This window comes from Pomacea canaliculata, linkage group LG11 (genome assembly GCF_003073045.1).
Source record: "Pomacea canaliculata isolate SZHN2017 linkage group LG11, ASM307304v1, whole genome shotgun sequence".
Classification (NCBI taxonomy): Eukaryota; Metazoa; Mollusca; class Gastropoda; order Architaenioglossa; family Ampullariidae; genus Pomacea; species Pomacea canaliculata.
The window spans coordinates 1,646,335-1,666,245 of record NC_037600.1 but is presented as its reverse complement, the minus strand read 5'-3'; the positions used below and the strand labels follow the sequence as shown (position 1 = coordinate 1,666,245).

General features: G+C 38.3%; 1 protein-coding gene across 5 annotated transcripts in view; it reads left to right on the top strand.

The window, feature by feature from the left end:
* The first annotated feature begins 781 nt into the window (after window positions 1-781).
* Window positions 782-19,911, top strand: part of LOC112575967 (transforming growth factor beta receptor type 3-like) — a 75,749-nt gene continuing 56,619 nt past the window's right edge. For 2 of the 5 annotated variants that reach the window (XM_025258150.1, XM_025258151.1), the window contains exons 1-4: window positions 783-1,370; window positions 2,129-2,274; window positions 12,816-13,049; window positions 14,187-14,323. In XM_025258150.1, the coding sequence (XP_025113935.1) occupies window positions 2,211-2,274; window positions 12,816-13,049; window positions 14,187-14,323 (435 nt within the window). In that variant the 5' untranslated portion in view covers window positions 783-1,370; window positions 2,129-2,210. Of the gene's footprint in view, window positions 1,371-1,509; window positions 1,688-2,128; window positions 2,275-12,815; window positions 13,050-14,186; window positions 14,324-19,911 lie in introns of those variants that run through there. The other 3 variants (XM_025258147.1, XM_025258149.1, XM_025258148.1) reach the window with 3 other exon arrangements.

Below are 19,911 nucleotides of genomic sequence, written 5' to 3'. Positions count from 1 at the left end.
TACCAGTCTGTCTACTTTATGTGAAGATCAACCGACTCCGGATGTTGTTCACGGTCTCGTGCTCACAGATGGACCTCGTGAACAAAAAGTACAGTTGCATGTTTTGTGGAAGTGATACTCGTTGTGACTGATAACTATAAGTTCTTTTCAATGTCAGGGTTTTGAGTGGGCGATAAATAGTAGACAGGACACATACCCACACTGAAATAAAACGAAAATATACAAGAAAAATTTAATGCCATACTCCATACCACGGGATGCGAACCGCAGTGGTTCTAAATGTCAGTATGAGTGCGCCACTTCCTCCATCTCATATTAAATCTGCGCTGCTACCGTTCAGTGCTTATTCCACGAAGCGCTCATCTGCGTATAAACCTGTCATTTCACTTCTCTTTATATGTTATTGCGCGCCGTTAAACACGGCCGACCGTTACACATCTGCCTGCCGATCATATCTTGCTCTGTACTCCACGCTTCAGGTTTAAAACTTTTCTTATGCGGCGTGGTGATGAAGTTTGTTTTAACATCAAACGATCGGTTCTTTCCCTCCCGACACGTGTTGCGAGTTGCACTCCCTTCTTCCGCGTGCTGTAGCTGGCGGGTGCAAGCCACCAGCGTCCGGAGCCCACCTGGTTTCGGGAGGAACCGTGGCACTACAAGGCGCGAAAACACCATCCAGGTCACTTCCCTCACACGTTTCTTTGAGTAGGCGGCGGCACGGGTGGAGGTGTGGGGTGGGGTGGAGAAACCGTTGACAGTGGCTGACCCCGGGTAGGAGGGGGTAGGGGAGTGTATGGGCACGTTCGAGCACTGGCTTCGCCTTTTTGTCCCGCTTTCACTTTCACGGTGCGGACGCGAACTCGGCGAACAAATTGCATTTCTTTTCAACAGACATTCGCTCGCTTGACTGCTCGTCAATAGATGGCACTGCTCCCCAAGGTCGTGACGTCACAGCGCCATATATGGAATGGGGTTAATAAAGCTGGATGTAAATGACAACAAGAGATCGCGGAGAGAGAGAGAGCTGAGAGCAGTGTTTTGAGGCCTGTGAGATCTGTGACCCGCTTATAGCCGCTCGTGTGTGGTGTTGTGTGTGTCGTGCGCGCCCGTGCACATGCAGGGCCAGCGCGCACAGTTGAATTATCACTTCTCGTGTGACTAATATCTCCAAAACACAACCAGACTAACCCCCTCGCTCTCTTCCCCGCCTTCATCGCACGTGGAGTATTTGCGAAGGAACTGCGAGCGGGGAGACTTGTTTTTCCTTGCTTTCCAGATACGCTGAACTTTTAGTGCGGGTGGTGTAGTGTGGTGTCGGTGGTGTTGGCTCCAAAACCTTCATTGTACTTGGCTGTAGCAAGGGTCGATTAGTAAGTATACCTTCAGTCACTGTATATGTTTCGTGTGATTGACCGATCGCAGTGTTTTGGGTTTCAAATGTGTGGCTGGGAGTTGACGAGGGCTTATTTCAACCGCTGCCAGCCTGTGGAAGAGATAGCCGATGTGTTTGGGGGTCAGGTCTTTGGCCTGGTCGGTCACCTCGCGCCATCTTGAACAGCGAGCGTGGAATGCGGGCCTTTCCCTGTGTATGTGTGGTGGGGGAAGCTACAGGCCAGGGGTCGGGGGAATGTGACACTTGGAGAGTGGAAAACAAGTAGGTTGGCAGAAGAATGCGCTGTCTGTAAAGGTACCAGTGGAATATTAATCCTGAACGCACGATATCGTTGGGTTGTTGACAATCGTCTTCTGTAAACATTGGTTTCGCTTTGACTTTGAGTATATTTCTTTGTAATCGGAGTTATTTTCGTGTAACTGTTTTCACGAGGGGGATCATTATTTTACGTTTTGTGTCAGGAAAAAAGTAAGAAAGTTTAAACTACTTGACAAAGTAAATATAACTTGTCCAGTGACCCCCATGGCAGTTACCACACCCCCCTCTTTCCCTCACCGCAAATTCTCCCCTTCTCTGAATCCAAATCTTGTTTTTCTTGATTAAACATTAATATTTTATGTCACTTGAAAGCCATAAGCACTTTTCCACAGGTGTCAAACCCAGCACCATCCTATGTTTGTTTTAATGGATCGTGAAAGTCGGCCATAAAATGCTGTGTTTTTCTGTCATTGACAGGTCAACAAAAACAGACTATGTCGGACAGCTTCTCGCATGAAACGTTTATCATCCTGAGTTGTGTCCTGTTGGGTCTGTCAGTATGTTAAGACACTCGCTACTTGTGCTTTTTCTGTGGATTTTATGTCCTGGAAACAACAGAGCCGGTAAGTGAGACATTATTTTTATTTGGTGTGTCTGATTTTGCTTTTGCGTGTTAATAGTTAAATGTATCTGGATTGAGTCAAAGTTAGAAATTAATAAATAGTAATGATTCTGCATAAAATTTAATGATTATTATATACATACACATGCTTGCACACACACACACACTAAAGTGTTATGTAGTATACTGTTAATGTAACAGTGTATGCTTTATGATATTTCAGTTATTTTTCTTTTAAACCAAAATGATTTTACACTTATATTAGGAGTTTAATTAATAAAGCTACCTAGTTTAAATTAACAGAGAAGAGCTGACAGAGTGTGAGAATAGGATTTTTTAGTTGTTGTAACCAGTTAAAACTCAAGAATAAAGGTGAAGTATTTTTTTCCAATTTGAAATTTAATTATTTGAATATTTGCACCCCCTGCCACCTGATTTTAGTTGCTTTTTTATTTTACTAAAATGTGGAAATATTTACATTCTATCAGTCAGCATTATTCATTTTGGTTAATGCTGAGTAATTTGAGGAAAAAAATAATTAAAAAAAGTGACTTATCATTTATGATCATTGCCAGTGGTTGTTCATGGTGGTTAGTGCTGAAATGTGAGGGAATGAGTATTAAAAAAAATTAACTGATTATTTTTGACCAGTTTAGTGAAAATTGACAATCACTATGTGAACATCTCTATGTGTTTGTTTATGTTTGAAAAATTTCACAATATTTACAGCTGCTTAAAATCTATCTCCAAAGCTAACAGTAATAGCAGGGTCTGTAGATAAGATATTATTTAGTTCAAACAGAAGGGCTTCTGGCCTATCTATTCATATCAGAGTAATGTCTCTTTAAATGTCACCCAGTGAACTAGTGAGGTAAAAGTGCAATCTGGGATAAAACAGACATCCCCCTTCCCAACCTTACATCTGCTCAGTCCAGAGCCACACTGCCTATGTTTGCAGAGAGATTTACCAAAAGTTATCACCTGGTAATGTATCTTAGGTTTCAGATAATCTGGCGAAAATGGAGGCAAAAGGAGTTTTAAATAAAATGTATTCAAATACTGTTGCTGTTTTGCTTACGGCAAACAGACTTATGTTATTGTTTTGTGTTTTAAGGGTCACTTTTTATTATTATTAATTCTGGATTTCGTTGCCTTCTGCGCAAATAGCCAGCTGAAAATTTAGTTTAGGTGATATATTTGTTGCATATTTGGAGAGAAAGGAATATAAATCCCCACTTGCTTACACATCTTAAGAAAATCACTTTAACACTTGGTTGGATGATGCCTGGCAGCTCTAAAGTAAATAATAAATTCATAACTGCATGTCCCAGTTTTGCACATCAGTTAAGCTGCATAAAACCAGCTAATTTTGCATTAAGTTATGTTATAATTTATTTGGGTCTGCTTCATTCAGAAATCATATAGGAATTCTATATAGTTGCTTTTGTTTTATTATATTTTTTTAAAGTCTTTCTTTCATAGAGATTATATGTCTGTGCAGTACAAAAGCGAGGCTGACGTTAATTTCAGTGTTGATTGTTATGAAAATTACAAAGCTAGAATCTTCAGATTTAAAATGAAAATGTAAGAAAAGTGGTTAGTTTGTTCAGTCTTCAGTTTGAGTTGAAGAGGAAGCTGATGGTAGATTTTTATAAAATAATAACAACAATCATATATTTTTGCCTGTTTATGAACCAGTGTTAGTGCAACACCTGATACCAAGTGTTTTTTCAATAAAGTGCAGGAAAATGAGCCTCTAGATATAAAGATGAAGAGTCCTTGCTAATCATTGCGCATAGTAGGTTTAAGTTCTATCATTTCATAAAGGCATACTGTGAGATACTATTGCACTTTCCTGTAAAATTACATTAATTTTGAACATTATTGTGGAAGATTATTTTGCTTTTTATGGCAGTTTATTTGAAGGAACAGCAGTTCCTGAGTTCAGGGACCAGGATCATTTAAAGTGCACAGCTAAGATAACATTTTATTAAAAAATAAACTGTGCAAGTTTTTTTTTCTGCTTCATCTGCTCAGTCAGCTGAGCAACATTCAGAAGTGGTTTACCATGATGATTAGAAGGAAACAGGAAAAAGATCTAGTGAAGAGTTTTTGATGTTTGAAGACTTCTGCAGTGGTGTACTGTTTTTGCACTGTTTTTTCCAGTTCTGCTCTGTGTGTGTGTGTGTTCAAGAAGTGTTGTTAAGTGTTGAAAATGACATATTTTGTGTATCTTTTGTATCACTCTACTCCCTCCCCTACCTTTCTTATTCAGTCAAACACACACTCATATTTTTTATTCATTATTCTCACAATGACAAAACAAAATCGTTTACAGGTTATTTTAAATCCAAGACATGAGTATAGTTTTTTTTAACAGAAACGATTAAATATGTACAGCAAAACATTGTGAGCTAAATGATTGCTCATGGATTTTTTTAAAAGAATGACCAGCTAAAGCAGAAGAAAGAATAAAACAAAAACAGAGAAAAAAGAACAGCCCAAGAAACTGAAAGGCCGAAGAAAAGCTTATTTGGCATTGTATTTTTGTCAGAAATAGAAAACAAATTGTTGAAGAAAAATTGATTGTGTTTTAAAACCTATGATAGCTACATAAAACACATCATCTAAACTGATTGTATCCATGCTGAGCGATGAAAATGCGCTAAGCAGCATAAGGTAAAAAGTGGTGGTGGCTTCTGAAACTCTCAGACATCTCTTATTTAACAAAAGGCGTATATGTTTCACATGCATTATTGGGCATTGCAGACGATGTGAAAAGATTAGAGAATGTCTTGTAGGAAGGATCATGTTAATGTTAATGCTTTTCAGATAGTGGTGCTAAACTGGTGGCAAGAAAAAAAATGTAGAATGGGTCATGTTAATAATTTCAGATAAATATTGTTAAGTTGAACTTTTCACTTGCTTAGTCCTTTTTTTTTTGACCTAAGGTGGTACATAAGATGTCCACTAGAGACCTTTATTTTTTTTTTCTGCAGCAAGTTTAGCCATGCTGTTCCAGGACAGTTTCTGATCCTTTAGTTCTCTCACTATTGGCCTTCGTCATGTTTCTTTTGGCCAACCACGCTTCCTTTTGCCATCAGCTGTCCAATGAATAGCTATTTTGGGTGATGCCTCTGGTTTTATTCTGCACACATGCCCTAGTTATTTCCATTTTCTTTTTGGGATTATGTTTGTCATATTTGCGCTGTTGGCTTTTGTAAGGATTTTTTCAGTAGTAATTATGTTAGGCCAGAATATATTGAAGATCTTTTTGGTTTGAAAGATCTCTAGTTTCTGCCTGATTGTTGCTGATATCTTCCAGCATTCACTTCCATACAGTAAGACCAAAAAGACATTGCTTCTGAAGATTCGTAATTTTGTATTCCTTCATATAGCTTTGGACTTCCAAATTTCTTTTAGCATGGAAAAGGCTTGATTTGCTTTAAGTCTTCACATCCTTTTCTGTAGCTCCATATGTTGTTACTAGACTGCCAAGGTATGTAAATTCTTGGACTCTTTACTCCTTTGTTATTAGTTGTGATGGGTTCTGTTGACATGCAATCTGTCTCATTTCTTTTGTTTCGCATGTGTTTACCTTAAGTCCTACTTTTGATGCAGTTTTGGTCAGATTCTTGATATTTTTCTGTGCATCTTTGTGTTGGCTGGATAACATTACAATATCAGCAGCATAATCTAAGTCTTTCAATACAGATGTGTGTCCAATAGATTCTTCTTTTCTTGTCTTCTGTTGTTTTTTTCATGAATCAGTCCATGGCCAGTATGAATAGGAATATTGAGAGGATCACCAGTGGTAAGGTTGAAGTTGTGCATTAGCTTACTGTTGCTACAAACCACCTGGCAGTGAAAGTATGTATATTGTCCTTTTATTACATTTACTATTTTCTGTGGTAGTTCACAGTGATGCATGATTTTCCATAGTGACTCATTGTTTATGGTGTCAAATGGTTTCTCAGAGTCTAAGAATACAGCATAGAGCGCTGTTCCATTCTGTGCTTTGTTCTATACTCTCTTTTAAGGAGAAGATTTGATCATTGCATGACCTTCCTTTTTTAAAGTCTGCTTGTTCTTGCCTGATGTCATCAAGAACAGTGGTGAGCCTCCTCAAAAATGATTCTACTGAAGATTTGCTTGTTTGTGATAACAGGGTGATGTCTCGCCAGTTGTTGCAGTGCCCTAAGTCACCTTTTATTGGCAGTTTGAAGATAATGCTTTTTTTTTCCATTTATCTGCTGTTTCTTCGGTATCCCATATTTTCCTGAAGATCTTGCAAAGGAGTTTTGGTATTTCTTTTACTTTCAACTTTACCTTTTTAGAGCAAATCCCATCATGCTCTGGCACTTTGCTATTTTTTGTTGTTGTTTTTGGATGGCTTCCTTTACTTTAGTCATGGTGATAGGGCCTAGTGTTATGTCTTCTTCACTTTCTGGGATATTGGCTAGCATTGGAAGGCTTGGTCAGTTGATCAGCTGCTCAAAGTGCTTTCCATATCTCTACTTTCTTACTCTTTTCAGTGATGATGTTTTTAAAGGTAGGTCTTGACTGCCACTTCTACTTCCTGTTAGTCTTTTTGTGATCTTATAAACCACCTTCATGTGTTGTCTTCCTGCAGCTTCTTCTGCTCTTATAGCTAGGTTTTCTACAAACTTTCTTTTACCTTTTCTAGCACTCCTCTTCACTTCTTTGTCTTTCTGGGAATATTCTTTCACCAACTTCTCTTTTAGGTGTGGAGGCTTTGTGCTGTGCCACTGGTCTTTTATCTTTCCTCTGCTGTATTGTTTTCCATGTTACCAGTTTGATCCAGCTCTCTTTTACTGCTTTTCTATAGCTGATGTTCTCTGTAGCGGCTTGTTTTTTTTTTTGTTAGGTTAAAGTTGGCGATGGTCATTTAAGGGTCAACTGTTAGGATGCTGAACTTATTTTTTAATGCTGTGGGCAATTTACACTGAACTACTGTCTTCAAGTTGATGTATGTCAAAGTATGGATTTCTTTGTTCTCCCACCTTAGCTTTTTTTGAACTACAAGATTTGTTAATGTTGCCTGTGAAAATGGAGCAGTCTCTTGTCCCTTTTTTTATTCATTTAAATTCCTAAAGAATTGTATACTTCTATGAATGAAAACCTATTTGGTTTTGCATATTGATTGCTGCTTTCTGAATCTGACCTAAATTATATTATTTTTTTGAGAAAACTTTCAGAACTTGAGTCTGACTTTGAGTAAATTTAAATTTAGCTTTACTAGACACTTTTTAGTAATTTTTTTTTAAGGAGTTGGTAACATTAGTAACAAAGATTTTTCTATATATTTTATGTGGTGTTCTATAGGTTGTTGAAGAACAGAGTAAGTAGTGGTAAATACAAATAATGCTTAGGAATAAGCTGAAGTGCTGAGTAACTTTTGAGTTTTGCTTTTATTCATTGTGGTAAAACAATGATAGTCACATGAAAGTCATACAGTCTACTCTAGTCAGTCTGTACGATCCCCTGCTGACTTCAGCACTTAACAACTACTGTAACTGCTGAGTGTAACTTACCAAACAAAGACACTATAATATTATGTCAGCTTAAAGGCAATGAAACTGTCAAGTTTTCACTTTTTGTCGACCTACAGTGTTTCCTGTCCATAAATTTCAAAGGACTTTCAGACACTAAGATTATTAGTGTATTGGGATTTTAATTACTATTAATAGGAAAAAAAAACAACCCTAATGTGTCTGTGTTAATACTCTAATAATCTTGATCACTGAAGCCAGTAAGTTGCTCTAATCATTATTTTACTAGTACCCTGTGTTTGTGTGTGTAAAATTATGTTACCGATAGTTGATAACGATAGAGTATCAGCATTCATATGCCTGGTTTATTACCAAATACATGATGAGACCTCCAAATATTTTTTTGTTTTCAGACCTCATTAGCAGATTTGACACTTTACGTGATTTTACAAGCACACACAGAAACACCTTTTTCCTAAGCATGCACAGCGAAGAATGACTAATGGGAGAAAGGTTTTGGTTTTTCTATTTTTTTTTCAAACATATATTATAAAGTCTTTTTTTCTTTTGCATTAAGTATATTCTGCTACAGACAGGAAAGCACTTTTGTTTGTCAACAGAAAAAAGTTTCAAAGGCAGGGTGGCAATTGTACAACTGCAGAACTGGTATCCCTGTAACGTGACATAAAACCACTAAACAGGATAAGATTATGATAGGGCATGGACTTGCTGACACCATTTTGAAAGAGGTCAGCATCTTTGTTACCATGCTATTTGATTGTGCATTAACAGAGCTGAGACATAAGAGGTTGAATCATTCCAAGTAAATTAAAATAACTTCACAGCAAAATTATATCCAGCACACATTCTCCAGGAGGTATTGGTCTGTGTTATTGACTTTCAGCTCTTAAGTAGAGAGAGAGCACTTAATAACTGAATGAGATTAAATACAAATATGCGATTTGACAGGTCACTAAATAATGGAAAGAAGTAAGCTGCCAGAACGAAAACTCTCTACTCTGTCTTGTATGAGCTTGCAGGCCTGAAATGTGTTGGGAACACCAGTCAATCAGTCCTTTCTCCATGCTCTCTCCCTCCTTTGCTTTTTGGCTCCTTTGACCTACCTCTCACAATGTTTGAAGCCCTGCCTGCCCTACTGTGCCCCTGCCCTCACACATTCCAGAATATTTACACTTTGCTACTGCAGCAGCCAGAAATAGAAAGCTTCCTCAAGACCTTTTTTTGCGCCATTTTAATTTAGTCAGAACGTTTTACATACAGGTCTTCTTTACTTGTCTTATAATAGATCCTAGAGGCAGTAAGGGTATAATTTCTTGCCATGGTGCAAAGCTTTACAGTAGGGAGAAGGGGATACTGAGATCAGTGGAAGTGCCAGTTTCAAGCAGCCTATTGAAAGCTTGATGTTGTAGTAGGCACCACCATTTTGCTCCCAATTCCATTTTTAAAAATTAAAGTTTAATTCATGATGCTATTTCCCCCTAATAATAATAATTGAATTTGTAGAGTGCATGTAGGGTGAGTTCATTGCTCAGTGCAGGAAAGAGTACAATGAACCAATAGTCAACCATACAGCTAACACTACACATGCATGTAAGGGTAGGTGAAAATATAGGGCAGTTACCTGAGAGCAGGGATGTATCCAGCAACATTACCCCCTTCTATCAGCAAAAAGCCTGACACCTGAAAGGAGAGTTTTTTTTTTTTGGGGGGGGGGATACTCAGGAGAGACCAATGGTTTGCACCACTTTAATTACAGTATAGGTACCTAAACAATTCTGCTTTCAGGTTTCAGCAAAGGATATATGAGTCACTGGGGCATGTATTTAACCGCTTTTCTTCAAGTAATAAAAGATACTTGATTCACACTAGTTTTGACCATTCTCTGTTGGTGGTGCCTTAAGCCAGAGAACAGAAAAAAAATTTGGAGGGGGTTTCAGTTATCATGGAGGGAGCATTAGGGTGAACAATTCCTCTAGGGTAGACAGGGCCCAGTGAGGTATTGAAGGAGCGGGAACAGAAAACAGTTGGGGTAGGGGGAAGGGTTCATCTAGTAGAGGTCAGAAAACATGATATCAAGCAGGAAGAGCTGAACTAGTTTGGGTGAGTGGTGGGCACATTAATTGAGCTCACAGGAGAAATTTTTCCAAAACTTTCAGAGACAGAAAAGTGCGAAAGATACTGAGGAAAAGCAATAGAAGTATTGAAAAGTACAATTACACTGTTTTAATTATTTAATAGCTGCAGAGAGTTCAGAATTTAAAATTTTTATTTATGTACCATGAAATCAGAAAGGATGGTGTATATAATGTATATCCTGTGTAGAAGAACATTCTCTTGTAAAACTCATGCCATGTGGCTTTAACTTAAGCAATAGGTAATTGTACATGTAAGCATTTTCTAGAAAAAATGTAGAAATAAATCCATTTGAGGTTGGTCTAACATAATCTTTTGTGACATGTCTTTGTATGTTGGGGTTGTGGCTTATTTTAAATTTGTTAATGTATGGTAGCAGCACTTGATTGTATCGGTAGCTGTTAACATTATATTTGCTCATCTATTCAGAAGACATACGAATAATTTAGCTCTTTTGTTTATATTACAGAAAGAATAATTAAGCTTTGTTTACATACACAGAATCATGCCTTTCCCACCGTCTCATGCACTTATGTGTCCACCACCCACTCCCCTTTCTTTTACTCTTTCTTTTTAAACCTCTTACACGCATACACAAACATGCACCCTTGCAAGCTTATAGGTATGCCCTTCTGATATTGAGAACAGCAGATCTTTGGGTTGGCATTAAAACCCACATTTCATTTTTAATGGCATTTGTAAAATATTGTGTATGAAGGAAATGGAAGAAAGAATGATATCCACTCTGTCACAACATTATTATTGTGAAGACTTTGCATTGACTTTCAACCTCACACGTACTTGTAGTTTTCTGTCCCTTTCCCACACATATGATCTTTCTCTCTCCCTCTATCTCTCATGCATATGCAAATAATTCATCCCCACTCCCCTTCCATACACATACACAATCTTCTCTCACCAAAAAAAAGACCATGTGCATCCTCTATAAACTCACTTTTTTCACATAAACCCTTGAAAACACACATATCATAGGTAGCATTCTCAGTTTATTGGACTTGTAAAAATATTTAAAATAACACATCAGGAAGTGCCGAAGGAATAATACACATTCTATTATCACGCCAGCACACACACATGTACCACTTGTTTCCCACCCGTATATGTTTCTCCAGATGTGCACACAAACATGCACGCATGCTCATCCACGTCCTGACATTCAAATATCTGGGGTGGCAAGTCTTTAGGTTGGCAAGTAGGACACCCATTTTATTTGCTTTTGTAAACATTTAAAATATTGCGTCAGGGAAGCATTGTGGCTAAGCGTCTGGGACTCTGCGCGTCTCAAGTGTGCTTGAAGGCACGCGCACCCCTTGTAGGAGCCAGGAAGCACACAGGCGAGAAGTTCGCAAAAACAGTTTGCACAAGCTGCTCAAGGCCAGTGCTTCTTAGCGGAACTAGTTCGCACCTCTGTCCTGCCCTGTAGCCGTTTCACCTGAACTCGGGTACACAGGATATACCCCCAAAGTCTCTCGTGCAAAGGGAATGGGTGAGGAGAGTGTCCTCGCCGTCACAGGTGTATTGCTGATTTGGGAAACAAAGAATTTTATCTAGGGAAACGGAAAGGCGTTCCCAAGACCCATAGGTTCCAGGTTCACAGATTATAGTTATTTTGTTCCAGAAAGCAATGACCCATAGTTTTGCCTTGGAGGTAGTGGGGTTAGAAGTTGGTGTTATGGAATTAAGCAGGCCACAAAGTGTATGCTTAGCAAGGGATGATTTATTTAAGACTCTACTTCTAGAGTATGACTCTTGGACAACAAGGAATCAAATGTTTATTAATGTCTGTTGTTTAGCTAGAAAGACATAACACACATGGCAGTACTTTTGCATTGACATATAAAGGTAGAAATGTCAAAGAAGATTCGTGAAATCTGTAGCATATGTAAGGAATAAGAACTATATTTTTATTGCGGTTTAAAAAAATAACCTAACAGGATTGTAAAGACCTAAGCTTTATTCCTAGCTGACTAGGGGATCACATTTTCTGTGACCTCCTTTCTTTGAAATAGTCTGACATGGCTAGCCCTACCAGAAGTTCTAGACCTACTTACCTTAGTAAAGCTCTTGAAGTCAGTGGTGCAAACATGTTCCATAAATGCACTGAAGCATGAAACATTCATTTACTCTTTATTAAAAAAAAGTAAGGACACAGAATACTCAGATATAGGCACCAATGTAAATTATTTCTGACTCACCTCCTGACAGGCACAGTCAAGCATTACCAAAGGAATATAAAATTAAATTTGTTCACTTTTGAATGACCCCCCCCCAAAAAAAAAGTGCCATTTCAACATAGTAGAAAGTACACTTATCCATCCCAATTTCTCAACATTTCTGATCAGCTGACCTAAAACACATGTCAAACAGAACAACAATTGCCTACTAGCACAGGCTGGTATTGATATTTGTAGAGACTTGTGTAGCAGGTAAATGTTACAGATGGGTGCAATAACTGTGATAATCCAGATCACATAATACTACTAGAACTCAGGGTAATTGTTTGAAATGATTTACATCTTGAACATGAACACTTAACAAATATGCTGTTCAGTAGTGTAAATGTAATCCTTCCTAGGTTGCTGACATTTTTTATGCTTGTTTTGATAAGATGCAGGAGCATGAAAACAGCCAGCACCGTTGTGCACATGCAGCCCCCTACACACACACTATCCGCACCTTTCCATGCCCCTGCACTTTTCAGCTCCAATTTTTAAGGGAGCAGAGAAAAGATGCACCCATGTGAATGAAATGTTTATTGTTGCGTTGATGTGTTATAATTCAGATGGAAGTGTTTTTTCTTCCCATTTCTACACATCATTTGCTTATCACAGGATGATTTTTTTTTGTTTTACAGAAGAACAGGCACAAAGGACCTGTGAAATTTCACAAAGCAACAATCCACATTATGTAGTGGCATACATCAGAGACTATCGGCCTGGCCGGGGCTGCTACTCCAACAGCTCATCTCGCTCCCACCAGCATGTTCATGTTATCAGCCTCAAACTCAGAGATCATGGCAGTGGGAAGTCAAGACGTAATGTGGTTCTGAAGATTGAGCCCAAGAACTTCCAAGACTTGCAAGACTCAAGTAAGTTGTGTGTAGATAAGGAATATAAAAAGATGTTGGGCAAAAAGATAAAGGTTTCATGAGGGTGAAGTCTCTCACTTATTTAGATTTCAACAAATTTGAATACTTTGTAAAATTCGCATGCAAGTCTCATGAAATGGTTCCTCCATTGGATTTTTTTTTTTGAGTAGGTGTACTAAAAGAATGAGCACTTTATATGTGTTAGTAGAAAAGTTCTGAAAGTTTTTTTTCCTCTCAAACACACCTAACATTCTTATGATTTATAAAAGCATCTGAAGTATTTACCAATAATAGTTTTTAAAATTCTTGCTGTGACATACCACCAGCTGCAGGTTTATATGAGTCATATGTACCGTCATAAATGTCCAGAGAAAGCATTTTTATTTGCTTATATTTTTATATTGGTAATGCATTCTACTATGACTCATGCAAGCTATTGAAGCTGCTTAAGTGTTCATGTTCTTTTATGATGTATTGAAACCGTTTAAGGTCATCCTCAGGGGGTAAAGAACATTATCATTTGCTCTGTATGCATACCTATGTATAAGAGCATTTTTAAATGTCACACAGACATATTTTTGTGTTAAAAACTTGTTTTGAGGATGAAATCTTGTACACAAATTTTAAAGGTTGAATGGAATCAAAACTTAGAAACTAATTTTAAGTATCTGACATTAATCTTCATCAGACGTTGATTAATAAAAGAGTGTAGTTAGTGATGATCAGATTATGTTTCTTTGTTTACTAATGCCGTATGAAAAAAATTGGATCAGTGCTCTCTGTGAATCATCCAGCAGCTTAGTTGAAAATTTCTCATCTGTATTGCCTCCAGCAGCTATATCTCCCTGAAGGCAGGTGCATTTCATTGCAGGTTTTCTCAGCCTGCTTAACACCTGTCTTCAGATGCTGGAGAAAACTGTTTTGAACAAATGCTCATCATCAACTAAGATATATGTTTGTGAGGACTAAAGGGAAAAGATTGTTGAAAAAGTTTAGCTCTGTGTTTGCACAAAGATAACTGAGCTCTTTGGTGTTAAATACTTAGGCTCAGCTGTACCCATCTCTTGCTACTTTCACATTGTCCATGCTGTCAGATCAGGACATTTGCTGTTGCATTTTTTTTGTTCCCTCCTACAGTCTCCTCCACCAAAGACATTAAGGACCTGCAGCTTCATGAGCGGCAGGTGGCGTTCATCCTCAACTCCCAGCACCCAGTCAACTGGCAAATAGAAACGTCCATGAAATTCCAGCCGCATACCAGACAGCATTTCTTTGTGAGTCCAGGCAATTTGTTTTGGTTTGTTACAATTGGCACATGTGCCAGTGGCATTATGTTTCAGTGAGAAATTTTAATTATATACCATTATGACTTCCTGTGTGACGTTTTGTATGTGTGATTATTGTGAGCCTTTCTTGATCAAGAAATAGCATTAACTATGGACAAACAGGCAGTTGTGTTCTCCTTTGTTAAGTTTCTCTTGCCAGTAATACTGCTTCTTTTATTTAGACAAATGGATCATAGTGTGAACTTGTTATAACATAATTCAGCTAAGAGCACACCTAGGATGGTGGATAAAGAGCCTTAATTTATGCATATTGCTTTCTACCTGCCTATTCTTTTTAATTACCTTCCAGTCTGGGCATCAGAAATATATGTATTGATGGTCAAAAGAAGCACCTATACAATACAAAAATACAACAATAATAATAACAAAAATAAAAGCAGTTAAGGTTGCTCATGTCCTGCTTGGCAGTGGGCTCTGTGTTCTACAAGAAAAAAAACGTTTCTCTTATCGGTCATTGCTTTTTTGAAAAAATATTTTAGTCAAGTGCATCACACTGGCACAGCATAAAACTCAACTAACTCACTCAAGTGGATGACAGTGTTGACTTGCAATAACACAATTCAGTCAAGAGCACACTTGAGATGTTGGATAAAGAGCCTTAATTTATGCATATTGCTTCCCACCCCCTGTTCTTTTTAATTACCTCCCAGTCTGGGCACAGAAATATATGTAGTGATAGGCAAGAGAAGCAAGTATATAATATAAAAAAAAATGTGATAATAATAAGAAGAAGAAAAAAAAGAAGAGCAGTTAAGGTAGCACGTTTCTTGCTTGCTAGTGAGATTGGTGTGCTTTAAGAAAAGAGTAGCACTATAAACATACACAGTAATGCAAATAAAAAAACAAAGAGAGGTAATGAAGGGACAGACAGAAAAAAGAAGACAACTAGCTGCTGAATGAAGTGATTTTTACCTTGCCATGATAGCTGCTATTGAATACCATGTAACATGCCATCGAAGTTGAATGTGTTTTGAAGCTCAATAACTGCAACATTATCAATAATGCTTCTCTTCAGAAATATTAGGGAAAAAACCTTTTGATTTTAAACATGTATTTTTGAAATTATCATAAATTGTGCTGTTTGTGAACTGAGTTTTGATTAAAGCCAAGACACTAAAAATGTGTAGTCATTAGTAAAAGTAGGCTGCTTACTGTTATTCCCTGCTTTTCAGAAGGATTAGTATTATAGTAAAAGAAATGTCTGTATTCTTACCACACAGGACACTAGAAGGAAAGTTCACTTATGAAATAGTTAAAAAAAAGAAAACAAATGACATTTCATAAAGAACTGCTATTGTCAAGGGTTACAATGAAAGTTGCATTTTTTGTTTCATTCACATTTTATACATTGTAAATATCTAGCTCTTGGGCACAAAACATTTTGTGAACTTTCATATTTACCTGTCTTGATGTTGTGTGCTTTTTCTCTGAAAGCCCAAAAAAGACCCTATTTTTGGATTGGATGGTTATAAGTAGTTACAGCTGTGCCTTCTGCTGCAGAAATGCAGTACTTTTGCTTTCAGAATTTGTGTGTGGAGATAATTACACATTGGCCTAGTGTGGGGAACAGCACCAGATGAATGTCACCAAGACAGCCTACAACGGAAATTACAGCACATGCATTAAAATGCTTTGCATTGAAGCTTTACTTTTTTAAATATGGGTTTTTAGAGGTGGGTATAGGGGTGGTGGGGGTGCAAATATCAGGGTACAAATGTGAACAGCAATGTGGCAAGCCAATGATGCAACAGTAAAACTTGCGGCAGTAAATCCATAGCAGCTAAGCAGGATGCCTGCTGTGCACACCCTGGCCTTTCATTGCCCGAAAGACTTGCTGCTAGGAAAAGGTTGCATTTACATGTGATAAACATGTTACATATTTGCAAAATTGTATATTTTGGATCGGCGCTAATAATGCCATCTTAACGGTTTCTGCTTAGACAATGGTTGAAGATCCCCTGTTTTGATTATATTAGGTCATATTTGTGTGTGTGTTTTCAATGTCAGATTGGCTTTATAGGGGTAAAATGTTACCCTATTATAAAAACTGTCGTGGGATGCCAAAAATCCCTAATAACTAAAATTATATATAAAATTTAAAATATATATTTTTATTTTCATATGATCCACAAGTTGCTGCCTTGAAAACAGATTAAAATGTTTACCTGAATTTAAAATAGTTTTCAAATGGCTCATTACAAGATAAATCAGTTTTCAATCGCTGAGTGAAAATTGAGATACCTGACATGTATTGTTCTGATTGCCTTCATTTACACAAGAAATATGAAGATCTTAGTTCCCGCAATCTCAGCAAAGTATGGTAATTATTGTTGCTATCACTCCTTATAATGTGATCCAGGCGCTTTTCTTGGAGGTAATTACCAACGACATCAGATTTAAGTTAGAATTCAGGTGAAGAAATGTGAACATCCTTCAAGAAAACAAAACTAGAATTGGGAATCAATATTCATTTTTGTGTTGGATTGAGTGGGCCAGGGTTAGAGTTAGGTCACTATTTATCAATGATCATAGTCACTTGATGCAACACTTGTAAATAGTTAATGGTTTGACTCAACCAGTGCTGATTGTGTGACTAAGGAAGGCTGCAACTGAGTCTTGTAGTAGCACCTATAGGTATACTTGGACTCTGGCGTGATTCGCAAAAAAATGGCGACACAATGTCCCAATTTGAAGCCAACTGCTCATTATTTCAGTCACCAACAATAGAGGACAGTAATATATCACCAGACAGGTTCATTTGTTAGCCTCTTCATAAATAACTAGACAGGCTCCATTGTTCAGCTCTCAGTAAATAATCAGATGTGTTCCATTGTTCGATTCTCAACGACTGCAAAACGCTGCGTAGAGTTGTAAATCGTTGGGATTTTCAAGAGGAAACGACTCTTTAAGAACAGGTTCGAGAAACGGGAACTAGGGGTAACAAGAGGTCAAGCGAGGTCGAGAGGAGAGGGCGAGGTCACGAGCTCAGTCACCGTACGGCGTAGAGCCATCTCGGTAGCAAGGAGACATTAGCAACTAATGAATGAATGGTGTCATATCTGAGATTTATGAGATCGGAAAAAAGCAATAGCAAGTAGTCCATGTTCAACTTTTAGTGCGCTATAAAATGGAGGGAGAGAATGTGTGTGAGAGAAACAGTGTTAGAATGTAAGAAAGTGTTGCTACTATTTATAGTCGGGTTCAGCAGATCAGGTCGAGTATTCTTGGAGGTTAACATTTATATATTAGTCCGATTGAATTACCTTAAGTAATGAACTAGCTGGTGAAGCTAGCCGGACATACAAATTCTCTATTTGTAAACCATTGAAAAGTTACCTAACCGACCAGCAAAACTGCAATTTCCGGAAAAGGGGGGCGGAAGTGGACATTGCGCATGCGTTATTTAGCCAGAGGGTGAGGTCAAGAACGTAAAGCAGAAACCAAAAATGTTGGAGAAAAAAAAAAATTGCAAGAAGCTGCGAAAAATCGAATTAATTCGTTTTGCCCGAAGACAAAAATATCAATTTATTCATAGGCCACCATGTTAGTTGCAATGCTTAGTTTCTTTTTTATGGCTTCGGCAATTATGAGAATTGAATAAAAATCATGTGGTCAACAGTTCTCTCCATCATATCTGTTGATTCGTTAGATTAAGCAAAATTCATTTTACTTTTGTTGAGCTAAATCAGTCGCTATCTCCACCATGTTTACTTTATATTGGATGAAGTGGAGTTCCTCCAGTGACCTAGCAGCTGATAAAAATATTTTCTCAGGCCTACCCTGAGGGCCTGAATACAAGAGTTGAGCCACGTGCTAGGCTAAGTAAACATTTTTTTGTTTTTAACCTGACATGTGGTCAAATGTTTGGCTAGGATAAAATTTGTTATCCCACCGTCGATTATAGGTTTACCATTTTTTTCACATAACAATAGCAGTCCGTTTATGAGGGCTCATAATAATCAGTTCTTACTTTTAATTAAAAAGGATATTTACATTTTTATTTTACAAGTGTAGTTCAATTGCCGATGTTTGTCAGCCCCTAGGCATTTCATTTTTTCCCCCGTCTTAGTCTTTGAGAGAAGATCAATAAGCAGTCAGGATGTGACTTTCTCTTTCTCTCACACTGTGCGTGTTGCGGAAGGAGAAAGAAGTGCACGCACGCGCCCAAGTACACCTTCGAGGATTCTGCTGGAATGGAATTTTTTGATGGCTCTTGCCTGTGAGCTAAGGAAAGCGAACTTCAGTTTTCATTAATATTAACATACTCTCACTCACCCGTCCTCTTTCGGCCTCTCGACTCCTGAAAGGAGCGCTCCTGCTCATCAGGAAGTCGGAGCTTGGCTGGCGTCTGCTGCGGAGCTGGACGTCACTCATAACCGTCACTTCGAGGGGTTTGTGGAGCGGGAGGAGGCCGGCTTCCGGCTCTCACAAACGCAGGAAGAAGGGGTCTCTGCCATCCCTGGTTACTACAAACTTGGCAGCAATGAGCACCCCTTCTGCTTGAAGACAGGAGATCCTTTGATGTGTTCCTTCCTCTTCTCTCTCGTTTTGTCTTCCTGAGGATAAAGTACTAGGTGTTTATTTAATATTGGACAATTCTGTTTGATGGTTCAGTGCCCCACTTGATTTGTTTTCATGAGTTTCCTTGTACGTGTGGTGGGTAGAAAGGCCACTTGTTCTGTGATGCTTGGAGCTATTGTATTAGAGTTCTGGTGTGCATGGTTTGATAAGCTGGAAGAATCCTTTAGTAGGATTCTTTTACACACTTCCTGTTTGCAGCATCCACATCTTGCTATGTCGTATCTGAGCAGTCTGTCTGGTCATCTCCTGTCTTTTATCTTAGTAACATATTTATGTGTATGCAGTATATAAAATAAAAAATTTACGCACGAAACAGGCCAGTCAAACCTTTCAAGTGACTAGCGGCTCCATTATGAGGAGGGCTTGTGATTTCCGCTTTGGGTATTAACTGACTTTTGTGCCGACAGCACTGAGGATTTGTGTTCCTCCCGCAAAGAAAAAAATCCAACAACCCCCCCCCCCCTTCAAAAAAAAGCAAACAAAAAAACCCACTGAGTTTGCATGGGGACTCAAACTGTTTAGTAGAATGGTGATCTTTCAGGATGAGAAAGGCTGTGCTTTATCACCCGAAACGAGCAGTCAAGAAGGTGTGTGGGGTGGGCATGATACAGAGTTTGCTTATGCCACCTTTCTTCCTTTTTTTTCTCGTTCTCATTCACACACAAAGCCCTGCATCTTCTCGTGTGTTCGTTGCCCTTGAGCTGATGCAGAGTTTATATGCCACTATTTTTTTTTCTCTCTTTCACGCCCTCCCTCCCTTTACACACAGAGCTCTACATGTTATCATGTTCAGCGCAGGGCTTTGTGGTCTGTGAACAAGGGTAACTTGTGTTCAGACCTCCCCTGTCAGTCTTTCACCAACATACCACCGTCCAGGTACCTTTTCTCATTTAAATGTTATATTCTGCTAAGCAATATTGACCAGCAGCAGTAAA